Source organism: Mytilus californianus, unplaced genomic scaffold (genome assembly GCF_021869535.1).
Source record: "Mytilus californianus isolate M0D057914Y unplaced genomic scaffold, xbMytCali1.0.p SCAF_13, whole genome shotgun sequence".
Lineage (NCBI taxonomy): Eukaryota > Metazoa > Mollusca > Bivalvia > Mytilida > Mytilidae > Mytilus > Mytilus californianus.
The window spans coordinates 22,528,262-22,543,134 of record NW_026262615.1 but is presented as its reverse complement, the minus strand read 5'-3'; the positions used below and the strand labels follow the sequence as shown (position 1 = coordinate 22,543,134).

At 32.2% G+C, this 14,873-nt stretch overlaps 1 protein-coding gene across 3 annotated transcripts in view; it reads right to left on the bottom strand.

The window, feature by feature from the left end:
* Positions 1–14,873, bottom strand: part of LOC127723375 (MAM and LDL-receptor class A domain-containing protein 2-like) — a 210,865-nt gene that overhangs the window by 189,756 nt on the left and 6,236 nt on the right. For all 3 annotated transcript variants that reach the window (XR_007992046.1, XR_007992047.1, XM_052229951.1), the window contains exons 4-5: positions 11,226–11,398; positions 8,192–8,363 (exon numbers count right to left, since the gene is read on the bottom strand). Coding sequence is in view for 1 of the 3 variants with exons in the window: in XM_052229951.1 (XP_052085911.1) it covers positions 8,192–8,363; positions 11,226–11,398 (345 nt within the window). In the remaining 2 variants the exon portion in view is untranslated. The remainder of the gene's footprint in view (positions 1–8,191; positions 8,364–11,225; positions 11,399–14,873) is intronic.

The window sequence follows — 14,873 nt, the reverse complement described above, 5'->3', positions numbered from 1 at the left end:
ATTAAACTGTTAGAACCTTAGAGAACATACATTGGGTTGCGATACGTGTACCTAAAATTTAGTTAAAGATTGGTATACTTTTAAATAGAGGCTCTAAAGAGCCGGTGTCGCTCACCTTGGTCTATGTGCATATTCAACAAAGGACATACATAGAAGACGAGAATAGAATGCATGACAAACATCTCTGTTTTGTTGATCTTGTATTGCTGATCATTTGGTCTGCATAGTTTCTCTCTATCTTCTCACGTTTTTGCTCAAAACACAAAAGAGGGTCTGCAAGTGACCTGTTAGTAGATTTTGCCTTATCGCTCATTTTTGTGATTTAAAGTTTCTATTTATCTATTTTAATTTTTATCATGTAAAGCAAAACATGATAAAAATCGTCATTAAAGGGCAATTACTCCAAGGAGACGTCGGACGATTTCCTCAATATTGTTTTAATTGTAGATCTTGTGTTGCTGATCATTTTTGCTTACTAAAGTTTCTATCTTTCTATTATAATTTTTAAGATATACATTTGTAAGGCAAATACGCAAGTAAATGATGGGAAAAATATTTCAAAAAATACCATCCGGAAAATATTGAAAGAGATGTGTATAAAAATTTGGATCAACTGACCAAGAATTCAGAAGGGAAGCTCCACACTTATGTAAAATTTAAGAATAATTATGGTTTCGTAAAGTATCTAAATATCATGAACAATTTTGAGCTTAGGAGATCATTAACACAATTTAGGGTGTCATCTCATCATTTGCAGATTGAAATAGGACGATACCAGGGTACTCCCGGCCTCCACACCTAAGACTGTGTCATCAGTGTAACTCTGGTTATATTGAAGATGAAGTTCATTTTCTCTTTTATTGCACAAATTATAACGAAGACAGACACCATTTATATCACATTATTTCGGAATCATGTCCCAATTTCATTAACTTATTAGGTATGGCTGCTGTCTTGTGAGAACTCGCCTGTATTAAAAGAGTTGTGTATATTCCTGGTGAAACACTGCAAATAGCAGATTTATATGACATTTTTCGCATAATTAGCAATAATTTTTGTTGTTATTTAAAAAATTATTTGTTAATTAACTGGATTCAGTTTCTCTATTTATTTTGTTCATCTGCTTCTGACACGGGGAGGATTGCTGTTATTGCCTATCGCAATCAACAGTATATCTTAGAGCACCGTCCCTTGGTGTCTCCTTCAGATGAACAAATTTTCCATCTTTAAAGATAATAACTTAAGTATGTTCAAACTTTATTATTTTTTTTTTTCTTTAATTTTTAATTTTAATTTTATTTATATTTTTTATTTGTGCACTGCTGGACATAGAAATAATAATAATAATAGTAATAAGGAAGGAAGGGAAAAAAACACTCAAGAGTACTTTTAATGTATTTTTTGTTTTGTTATTAATGCTATTTTCATTTGTCTATTATAGTATCTGTCACGTTATATACTGTACAATGTCTCATGTTTGTTGCTTATATTATCATAATTGTTAATTGTAAATGCCCCCTGTTGGACCCTGATTGGAATAATAAAAATATTTGATTTGATTTGATATAATTGCCAATGAGACAACTATCCACCAAGGTTCAAATAAAGTTGATATAAGCAATTAAAGGTACTAACCATAAGGCCTTCAACAGTAAGAAAAACCCATACCATATAGTAGGCTATAAAAAGCCCCAACATGAAAAATATGAAACAATTCGGTTGAGAAAACTAACGGCCTAATTTTTAACAAAACAATTCACGAAAAAACAAACATGACAGACAAGAACCAACGACAACCACTGTACTACAGGCTCCTGACTTGAGACAGGCACATACAGAATGTGGTCCAATATCCAAAATCTAAATACAGTTGTACAAGGTTAGATTCAGTACCAAGAATTTAATCTACTAGTATTTATCAATGGACAATAACTGCAGGTAAGTTTGTCAATGGGTTAGCTTCATAAAAAAATTATATATATATATATAGCATTCTGAAAATATCAAACTATACTTATACATAATTTCTTATATAAAATTAAAATTTAATGCGGTATCTATTTTTAACTGTAAATCTACTTACACTTTCTATTAAGTGTGCAATACAACTCTGAATTTTTATTGTGATCAAATATATGACATATCATAGGTTTCCGACACAGAATGAATGTGGTCTAAGAACTTAAAAAAAAATGAAATTAGATATTTACCTATCATGACCCAATACCCAAAATACAAATACAGGTGTAGATTAAGCAATTAAAAGACCCCTTGAATTCAATTTTTTTTTTAGATCAAACTTAAATTGATTATGAACGTGTTGGACCTTAATGTGGGCCAATTTGAAAACCGGGCCCAAAATTAAAAATCAAAATACACGGTTAGATTCACCATAGCAAAGAACCTTAATAATCTCTTTTTTTGTTAAAATCAAGCAAAGTTTAATTTTGGACCCTTTGGACCTTCATGTGGACCAAATTGAAAATGGACCCAAAAAAAAAAAGAATCTATAAATACACGGTTAGATTATGCATATAAAAAAACCCAAGAATTTAAGACTTTGAATTAAACCCCATTGAAATTGGTCAAGAAATGAGCAAGTATGCAAAGTATAATAAAAGTATTGTTTTGAGCCCTTTTTCCTAAAACGATTCATTTTAGACTTATACTTAATTTATTGTCCGGAAACCAGAAAATCCTAATTTTTTAGTCCGTAATTCTTGAATGTTTTGGGTCATAACCCCCAAAATCAGTCACAACATTCCTCATGAAGTATGGAACCATGTGGTACACATTCATAGAGATTCATACACTTATAATTAAGTTATTGTCCTGAAACAAGAAAAACGTTTGTTATTGGTCCTTAATTCCTACAAAGATGGGACAATAACCCTCAAAATCAATTCCAACCTTCCTTATGTGGTACAAAACCTTGTGGTACAATTTCATAAATATCCACACACTTACATGTATACTCAAGTTATTATTTGGAAACCAAATGTCTTCGGAAGACGACGACAAACGTAATACCATTATACGACCGCAAAATCACTCTTTTATGCAAGGTTGTGCCTGCAGTGGTAACAAATGATGGCTTTTTAATGTCCAGTGGCAAATTAAACGCATATTCAGGACGATAACATGTTATTTTAATATGAATTATTAACCTGCTTTGTATTAGATCGACACAGTTCGACATAGTTCGCAGGAAGACATGTCATCCTACGCGGATTCATTATTTTGACTCGGAGCCGACCAGTCTCTGATTTTACTTATTAATGCCACGTGCTTGAAGAGAAGCAGCACAAACCAATTTTAAAATCCTTGGTTTGACCAGACCGAAGTTCCCAAACTCTCCGTAATTTCATGCACACCTTCACATTACAGGTTGCAACACTATGCAATGTCATTGGGTTCCAAAAAACGTTTAGAAAATTATGTCAATGTTCTTTCCCATAGGATTCCCACGTTAAAAGAGTTGAGGCATTGAAGGCCAAATAAATTCGCATATTTCACATTCTTGCGGGTCGAATTGTAATCAGACGGCCATTGTAGAGTTCCAAGAAGTTTATAAATTAATTTAATACAAAGGCAAACTTTAATGAAAAGTTTCATTGGTGAAATTAAGGCGGCAATACAAATAATTATTATGATAACAACAACAAACATGACTTTCGTTCGGAGTAACATGAGCAAATCCCTGTTCAATCAATCAATCAATCAATCAATCAATCAATCAATCAATGTATCCAAGTTGTAGTTATTGCATGAATACTGTCTTAATTTTAATATTTGTTTTGTTTTTTACCTTCTTATTTTCTCGATCATTTATACCAAAGTAACTATTAACCATTGTTTTACGTGGTTTCATGTGAAAGACAACTGTGTTCTTTTGAACTGATTTTTACACCCCCCAGGTATGAATTGGGGAGTATCACTCGAATATATTGGCCTGTTTGAAGGCAGGAGCCTTTAATTCTCACGGCTGTCTATCAGTATATCGAGAGAAATGATTGTGAAAGAATACCTTACGGTGGTCAAGCATTGCGATCGGATCGTGAAAGATCTGGTATAGGATCGTGAATGTAATTACTTGAAATTCTACTTCAAAATCTGTGAAAAATCTGTTGTATTTTAAAATTGCGGAACAATTCCGAAAAAAAAAATAATGGCAGTCAAAATGATTCAACTTTCTCAATAATACTGTGCAATAAGATAAATAAAATATGCTGTACTTTATGTGAAAACACAAAAGGCGCAACACAAGTATATGGAATTGATTAAAAAAAGAACACGTTTTGTACCTATAATGACTACATTCCAATATATAATGATATATTTGAAACTTAATCTTTGGTGTGACAGATAATACAGTAAAATAAAAGTGTTTTTCATTGAAACTGTTCCTAGCTTTAGGTTGGCTTTGAGCTTCTTAAAACATGCCGTAAAGTTCATAGACTCAGTACATACCTGTACAAAATTAAAAATCATCTTGTCCCAGATTATCTACATTATTCCATCACAACACCGAAAACTATAACTTTAGACGACATGTCAACTTGATATTTATCAGGTCAAGAATAGTAGCATACCATAATTCATTTCTTCTAGCTACGATTAGAGACTGGAAGAGCTTGTCAACTGAACTAATTTTAGCAACATCTTTGGTGAGTTTCAAAAGGTTGTGAAGGAAGATTCTCAATGTGTTTAGTAAAACAATATATTCATGAGGGCATGGTTATGAGAAAAAGATTCATACTAGATTACGCTTAGGGCATAGTGCCCTTAATGACCACTTGTACAAATATAATCTTACATTGAATAGGTTTTGCTAAAGGACATTTGCGCTTTTAACTTTGATACACCTGAACAAAATAGACAAGATATTTGCACTTTTTACCTATAATGACCACTTGTACAAATATAATCTTACATTGAATAGGTTTTGCTAAAGGACATTTGCGCTTTTAACTTTGATACACCTGAACAAAATAGACAAGATATTTGCACTTTTTACCTATAATAGTTGTATACCTGTAATCTTCAAAAATTTACCAAAGTCATGGAAAGATGTTCACATATTCATTGAAAGGCGGATTTGTGTACGATGGATTTACTTTCCGTATAGACAGAACACTTAAACACTTAAGCCAGGGTATATTTCATAGAGATGCATCGTAAATAATTGCAAAGGTATTTCACCGGATTCCCATTTTCCTCTAAGTCTTTGGGCATTTAATACTTATTAAATCTAAGAACTATTTGAATCATTCAAATGAAATTACATTTTTCAAAGAAAAGTTGTTTAGTCATTCGAATTATCAAAAACATTTAGTTTGTTTACATATTTAATGTCATTGGAATGTCGAGGAGCAATCTGCCTTTTGTAGTTTTGTATGAACGGTTTACTTTTAAACCTTGATTTTTCTCAGATACTAATCATTATGTTGAACCATTTTGACAGACAATTTTAGTTTTTTGTGAGTTTCTTCGTATAATTCATTATTTTAGATTAGTAATTGACCTCGCATATGTCTTCTCGATAAGATTGAATTCAAGTTACTATATCAGAGCTTTCACGATCCAATCGTAATACTTGACCACCGTTAGGCATTCTTTCACGATTTTTTTCTCGATATATCGAATGACACCCGTGATTCTGTTGTTGTCTTCCGTAGCTGTATGACATATACACATACTATGTTGTTTTTTTTCAATTATTGTTTATCATAAATTAAAGGGGCCACCATTAATGAAATTATATTATTTTGCACAGGGGAGGAGTGGGGGATAGACAGGTTTAGAAAATGAAAAGTATAACCTGGTGTAAATAAAAAAAAAAGCAGGCACAAGATTATGAAAGAATAGTGATGCTACAGTACCAACAGGTGAAATGTACTGTTGCTTTCCCCCGCCTAACCCTCCTGATAAAGATAAAACCAGAAAAGTGCTTTGGATGCAATAAATTGATAAAATTTTTACTTTTTGTCACCAGGAAGCAAAGAAGTTAAGTAAACATATGCTGACAAATTATTGAAGCTCACGTTTTAATTGATAGTCATAAAAGTAAAGAGAAAACGTATGATTACCAATAACAATCTACTGGAGACAAAAAAAAAAAAGTTGGTATAGGCAACTAACTACTAGTATGGGGGTCTGGTTTGGGGTCATTCATTTCTGTATTCTTTAATGTTTTAGGCCATTTTTTTCTAATCATTATACTTTTCGCCAATTATTCTCTATTCTTTATATTCTAACAGTGCATTATTCTCTTTTCTTTATTTTTTTAACCATTTTCTCTATTTTTTATATTTTTGCCCATTATTCTCTATTCCGTAACCCCCTTCCACATCCTCTAGTATATGTCACCATATAGCCTTCACAAATGAGTAAAAGTCATCACGAATAGGCCGTAAATGGCAAAATGATTGAATGCTAATCCCCATTTTGAACTGTAAACTTTCGGAAATTTGTTTTTCAATCAAACGATCTTAATAATAAAATATAATCAGATTATTGTCCTGAATGTTCGTGTAATAGTACTAATACTGACAGAAGGACCTAGGTCATCAGTTCTAACCATCTAAGATAACTAACCTTTCAGAACAGAAAAAGTAAAGATCATGCATCTTTATTGTTCAGATTGATAAAGTGTTTTCCATTCGTCGGCATTATCTCCGATTTAAATACTATTGATCTGATAACCGCTGTTGATATACTTAACGACAGGGCTAGTTTTCTTATCAGATAAGTAGTAACCTCCCTTGTTAATGTGATGTTGTAATCAATCGTATTTTTACCATCTTTATATAGTATTTCATTGTATTATTTACATTTGTGATTCATTTGATATTTAACTATAATAATTTTATATTTTATTATAGATAAAAACAAGGAAATTTGAAAGTCTTTGATTCATTAATCACCTTTCAAATCATAAGTCAGGTGGTCTATTCTGTCTACATTAAGTAGTAAATACACCGGGGTAACTATGGCTATCAAAAAGGAAAGGAAAACATTGTATAACCTAAAACGAGAATTAAATAGAGCGAAATGCAGAAATTGAATGAAAATGTTGATTCTTTTCTTGTTTAGAGAAATCAATAACGAAAAACAAAAACACTTATGATATTCATTTTGGTTTTTGAAAAATCAAAAACGAAAAAATGAAAAGACTTCCGTTTTCCGTTTTGGTTTTCGAGAAATCAAAAATGAAAAACGAAAACACTTTTGTTTTTCATTTTGGTTTTTAAGAAATCAAAAACGAAAAATGAAAACACTTTCGTTTTTTGTGTTTTTTTGTTTTTGATATTTCAAAACGAAAAACGAATAGACGCAAATATACACGGACCCACATGCCATGTTACATATCAATACAGTTTCATTGATCAATATGTAATATTCTTTAAGAAAATGCAGCTTTTATATATTTTCCCATAGGCTCAATGTTAAACTTTCGCCCTGTTTCCACGATAATGGCGGCCATTTTGGAACTTCTTAATATTGCATGCACATCTAGGCATATCAGGTAACACTTCCATAAAGTTTCATCCACTTGGGTCTTATAATGAAAGATTTAGAATTTTGAAATTTTTTCACATTTAGTCACTTTCCATGACAACGGCTGCCATCTTGAATATGCCATACCCTGTTTGCACATCTACACATGCTGGGTAACATTATGGTATAGTACCATGACCATTGGTTCATAAAGTTTCAAGATATCAGCTGGACAAAAAACGTGGAAGAAAAATAATAAATATAAGAAAAAAAGAAACGTAGAATATAACAATATGTCACCCCAACTCCGTTGAGGGTGCCATAATAAGAACTGAGCAAAAACAATAAGTCTTCCCAAACGAAGTTTGGGAGACTTAACTAACATTAAAACAGTGGTCACAAAGCACTGAAATAAAAGTACTCCTTTAAAGGACCAATTTTCTATATAGTGACTATTATGCATCCTTTGGTAAAACCAAGAAATCAAATATCCACAAAAAATACAATTTTTCTACAATTCAAGAAAATTGCTCCTAACAAAAATAAATGAAACAACAGAATGCTTTCTAACACTGATTATACAAAGGGCATATATTTAAGTGAAACTATTTTTAAAAAAAGTCTTTTGAAAATTCATGAAATATGCATGCTAATAACACATTCAAAAAGGACGGATTCTTTTTCCACTTACTCTCAAAGTCTGCTGTGTAAATGGCCCTGAAACCAGGATAAATGAGACTGCCATCAGAAGAAAAGTAAACCAACATCTTGTTGGCTGTAGACTTCACTACTTTTCTTTGTGCACTCAAATCTCCTTTCAAGCTGACCAATAACAAATCACTATTAGTTAGTCCATCAAATACCTGTAAAGCAAAGAAAACAACTAATTCTTAGACAAAATTTACACTTTATAAAATTGAGAATGGAAATGGGGAATGTGTCAAAGAGACAACAACCCGACCATAGAACAGACAACAGCAGAAGGTCACCAACAGGTCTTCAATGCAGCGAGAAATTCCCGCACCCGGAGGCGTCCTTCAGCTGGCCCCTTAACAAATATATATACTAGTTCAGTGATAATGAACGCCATACTAAACTCCAAATTGTACACAAGAAACTAAAATTAAAAATAATACAAGACTGACAAAGGCTAGAGGCTCCTGACTTGGGACAGGCGCAAAAATGCGGCGGGGTTATAGTATGACAGGGAAGATATGGTTGAGAACAATATAGTAATTTTTGCACTTTAATTAATAACTGTACATTAAAAAAACAAAATATATTAGCCTAAAAACAAGATTTGTAGTGGAACTCATATATGATTGATTGCTATAGCTATAAATCTATATAACACAGTAGATTTTGGTTATAATTCCATAGCCTACTTGTCAGAAAAAAATATGCAGTTCCTGGGGTTTGCTTATGTTTGAAATCACAAGTTAGATAGTCTAATAGCTGTTAAGTGTTATTCACATATACAAAAAAAAAGGACCGAGTTCCAATGTCCCCCACATATTTTATCTATTCATTAGGTACAAGGGCAATAACTAAAAAATACACTTTTTGTTTGTGTTCTTTAAAATTGTTCATAAATATCTTAAGAGAAATGAATGCTTCAATTAATGTGATTTCCAATATAATTAATATTTCCAAGGGCATAACTTGTTAAAAATATTTGATCAGCAATTATTTTCGAAATGTCAAAGACATTGCTGATATAAACCTATGGTATAAGTTTCATAACATTCTGGCAAGAATTGTACATATGAGAGCGCTAACGATGCAATTTTGCACTTAATTAATGTTTCCAAGGGGCATAACTCTTTTTAAAATAATTGATCTGCACTGATTTTTGAACTCATCCCAGACATTTCTCAGATATTAACCTAAATATGAGTTTCATAAAAATTGGCAAGAATTGTACACATGAGAGTGCTAAAGATGCAATTTATCATATAATTAATGTTTCCAAGCTTAAGGGGCATGTTACTCTTTTAAAAATAATTGATCTGCACTGATTTTTGAACTTGTCTGAGGCATTGCTGATATAAACCTACAATTAATATAAGTTTCATAAAAATCTGGCAAGAATTGTACACATGAGAGTGCTAACGATGTAATTTTGCATATATTTATATAATTCATGTTTCCAAGGGGCATAACTCTTTTAGAAATAGTTCATTGGCACTGAGTTTCGAACTCGTCTGAACATTGCTGAGAATTGTACATGTGAGAGCGCTAACGGACAAACAGACGGACGCCCGGTATTTCTAGATCCCCCCGCAACGCATTGTGCGTTGGACAATAAATAGGAAACGATTGACCCAATTTGAGTAAGTTCTCTTTTGTCTCCATGTTGGAGGACTAAGCGTGCAAATTGCTTCATAAATCAGCCATTTTCAACTTGTTATACGGACCCCTAGACTTCAGAAAAAGGATTTCAATAAAAGATATGTGTCTGATATATCATTTTGTTATAATTCTCTCAATGAAGATAATACACAAATACTGCACTTATTTTTGTGTACTGACACTTCCTTTACCATGTTTACCTATGAAATAAAAATAGAACCAGTTATTGATGTTACATATAAATCTGTTTTCCATGACACGTTTGTAAAATGAAACATCAAACTGCTTTTTTTTAGGAAAACTGCACAAAGTTACGATACTACAGTGTTAATTATCTTTTTGATACTAAATGTGTGCTTCATGTACTATAAGCCTTTCACATGCCAGTAGTGTCAACTTGAATATCATGCATCACCTAAATGTGTACTACTATAAGCCTTTGACATGCCAGTAGTGTCAACTTTAATATCATGCATCACCTAAATGTGTACTACTATAAGCCTTTGACATGCCAGTAGTATCAACTTTAATATCATGCATCACCTAAATGTGTACTACTATAAGCCTTTGACATGCCAGTAGTATTAACTTTAATATCATGCATCACCTAAATGTGTACTACTATAAGCCTTTGACATGCCAGTAGTGTCAACTTTAACATCATGCATCACCTAACAAACTATAATTCCTCTATTGAGATTGCTCAGATCTTGACAGTGCAAGAGCTGAACAAAATGCTTTTGCGTGCTTAGTGTTGATCTAATAAGTCTTTAAGTGTCTGTCCCAAATCAGGAGACTGTAATTCAGTGATTGTTGTTGAATTGCTGTCTTCCATATTTGTTTTTCTAAGTTTATTATTCAAGCATAAATCAGACTATTGTTTTTTTTTCTTTTGAATTCTTTCAGATTTTTTCATGCCAAGCCTTTAATAGCTTTCTATAAGGTTTGCTCATTGTTGAAGGCTGTACAGTGTCTTATATCTATTTACATCCTCAGCCTTTGGTCTTTGATGAATAGTTGTCACATTGGTAATCAAATCACATATCCTTATATTTCTATATATATATTGAACTTTATTCTAAAATTGGCTTAAATTTTTCACCAGTTGATCAAAATGAATTCAAATTGCAACTCAACAAGTGGTACTGTGAGCAAAACTCACAAAATGATACCAACCACCTCACATAAAGCGATGGCAAAGTCTATGATTTGCTTTAAGAGAAACCCTCAAAATTATTCAGGAATAAAAGGAGCACAATAGCATTATAAGGTTAATATTGTGAGAAAGTTTCATTTAATTCTAATGGATACCCTACCCTTACAGATAAAAAGTGGGATCGAAGAACAAACACTTTCAGCATTGTAATACTTACATTCACATAATCGCAGCAATCTTCTGTTATGAAATCAGTAAAGGTCAGCACTACCGTGTAATAAATTGGGACAACAATATAGTAATTACAATTCTGTGAATTTGGATATCTTCCAGGATAATTTGGTGATGTAAAACTTCCTGTAAGTCCAGTGTAATATCCACCACAGGTTCCTACAAATAGATTTTATTTAAAAATAGGAAAATACATTGAGCATGCCTATTGAATATTTCTGGACAGTTGTATAAACATGCACATTTTTTCTTTTTACCGTTGACTTTGTTAATATCAGACCAAATTCATGTTAAAAGTTTATTTGCCAATTACTGATTCAGTTATTATACACTTTTAATACATGTTGTTTCACTTTGTCAACTGTATAGTTCTAAACTAGACCAAATTCCCACTGTATAGTTCTAAATTAGACAAAATTCCAACTGTAAATTCCTTAACTTGACTAAATTCCAACTGTATTGTCATAAACTAGACAAAATTCCAACTGTATAGTTCTAAACTAGACCAAATTCCAATTGTATAGTTCTAAACTAGACAAAATTCCAATTGTATAATATAGTTCTAAACTAGACAAAATTCCAACTGTATATATCTAAACTAGACAAAATTCCAACTGTATAGTTCTAAACTTGACAAAATTCCAACTGTATAGTTCTAAACTAGACAAAATTACAATTGTATAGTATAGTTCTAAACTAGACAAAATTCCAACTGTTTATATCTAAACTAGACAAAATTCCAACTGTATAGTTCTAAACTAGACAAAATTCCAACTGTATAGTTCTAAATTAGACAAAATTCCAACTGTATAGTTCTAAACTAGACAAAGTTCCAACTGTATAGTTCTAACTTAGACAAACTTCCAACTGTATAGTTCTAACTTAGACAAAATTCCAACTGTATAGTTCTAACCTAGACAAAATTCCAACTGTATAGGTCTAAATTTAAAGTAGACACAATTGGCTGCTGCCCATGCAAATTAAAGCAAGTTGAAATTGACATCATCAGTAGGCATTTTAAACCTGATCTTTCACCTGAATTTTGAATGAAAAATAACTATAGACATCACAAGTTTTTAACTTAACAACTTAATATAATTTTAAGAAAAATGTAAAGATTATGGGCAGTTAATTTGCTCTTTCAGCTAGCTCATCATTGTCAATGAAATTCATTTCGCTCCTAAGGGAAATGACTCTTACAATTGGATCTCTAATTACAGGGTCAATTACAGAATTGACTAATTGACTATTGCCTCAAGATGACATTATTTATATAATCTGAAAATTTACCATCAATTTCAAAATAATGACTGTGCATGGGTGGCATCCAATTACAAATTGATTGACAAATTTTTAACAGGTTATAAAAGTAGTTCATTTTTTTTTTTTGCTACTTAATCGCTCATGTCAGTTTATGACCTGAAAACTTTTCCAGTTAATGTAAGCTGTTGAAAAAAAAGACAAATAATTTGAAGCACAAATTTGTTTGTCGAAATTGATGCTGGAAATTCAAGACAGTTTCTCACTTAAAAAAACCAAGGTTGATGGGAAAAAGACGCATTTTGGAACCCTTGAATTCTTGGATACCAATTAAGCTATCCATACCTATTTTAATTGTGTGATTGTTTAAAGATCTGGATATTCAATGCAAAACAAACATAAAGATTTAGGAATCATATATGAAAACTTCAGAAACACTGTTCTTGTAGTAAATTAAAAAGGGGAATTTAAATAGATTATTATGGTTTGTTTCTGTTACTCCAGATTGATTGGAAGTTAAAATGACTTTCAGCTGTGTTTAGGTTTTAAATGCTATGTTTGAGACTCAAAGAGTTTATCATTAATTATGTTTTATATTATATTATCTACCTGGACAATACGTTATTATATATCTAATTGATAATGGACATTATATTCAAAGTGACAATGTAACAGCCACTATGTAGAAAAAAGTAGCTAGTTGAAAAGTCCCGGAACAATGTAGCAAACGGAATAAGTTGCATTATCATGCAAATTTAGTATTCATAGTACCCTCAAGAGAGGGAAGAATACCCCCTCCTCATGTGGGTACTTTTAAAAATATCAATTTCAGATTAATGTATAACAATAAATTAGAACTTATTCCGTTATGAAGGCAATATTCTGACTGAATTAAGTACCATAATAATGAAGAGGGGGAAGAATGAGGATCAGTATATAAGACACTTTTGTTCCCCTTTGAAAAGGTTCAAAGATAATATGTTGCGCTTTTACTTTGCATCAATTCTCCAAATGGAACTTTGTGACTGGTTGATAAGTTCCGTTGGAACTTTTGGGCTAGTTTGTTAGTTCCAGTTTTGACTTATTTGCCAAAGAGGAACTTTGTGGCTAGTTGATAAGTTCCTTTTGACTTTTGTAATCAGTATCTTGGTTTCCCTTTGAAATGTTCAAATATAATATGTTGCGCTTTTACTTTGCATCAATTCTCCAAATGGAACTTTGTGACTGGTTGATAAGTTCCGTTGGAACTTTTGGGCTAGTTTGTTAGTTCCGGTTTTGACTAATTTGGCAAAAAGGAACTTTCTAACTAGTTGATAAGTTCCGTTGGAACTTTACAACTAGTCACTTTGTTCCGGTGGAACTTTTAAACCAGAGGAAGAAACACAGTAACTAGTTAATAAGTTCCTCCGGAACTTTTCAGCTAGTTAGTTCTTTCCACCCGGAACTTTCCAACGTCGGAACAAAAGAGCATTTACAACAATAATACCTTAGGGTTTAATCCTTTATCCTTCTTAAATATTGCTTAAAGAGTTGTTAATTATTTTATCTTTCCTTATCTGGAAACTTGTTTATACTTGTCAACACATTATGTAATAATTGACCATAGCTAATAGTTTAATTCTTGTATATATATATTGTACAATCATTGTGTAAAACATAAGTTTGGAAGTCACAGCCTTGGTGACAAGTTCCAGTCTTGGAAATAAATTATATACTAAGTGGAATTCATCTTCTGTATATTACTGCTAGTTTATGGTGCATGGTTATTTAGGTTTAATATTTTAGTTGTGACCAGATCCACAAATCAGTCTCCTAGATATTAGACTGTGGATTTTCTTGGTTACACTTTAAAGCCCATTTTAGAACTGTATGCAAAAAAGTGGCAGACAGATTTTTTTAAGGTGGAGGAAATGGAAAGAGCCACAGACCTTGGGCAGGGAAACTGGCAATCCTAGTCAATTAAGACTGAGTCAAACGCACCTGTAATGAGGGGCATTGAACTCACATCCTCAGTGATGACAAGCTGGTGATTACTGTAGAAGAACTACTTAGACCATTCATTTACTCTTTCTCAAGAACATTTCATTTGACCAAACTAAAAATAATAACTATTGGCTTCATTTATTACATGGTTTGTACTAACATGATCTACACCACAGGTGCCACATGTGGAGCAGGATCTGCTTACCCTTCTGGAGCACCTGAGATCACCCCCAGTTTTAGGTGGGGTTCGTGTTGCTCAGTCTTTAGTTTTCTATGTTTTGTGTACTGTTTTTGATTTTAGCCATAGCGTTGTCAGTTTATTTTTGATGAAAGAAACCAAAGGGACATGCAAATTCATAGGTCGAAAAAGAAACTGAAGTCAGGAACCTGT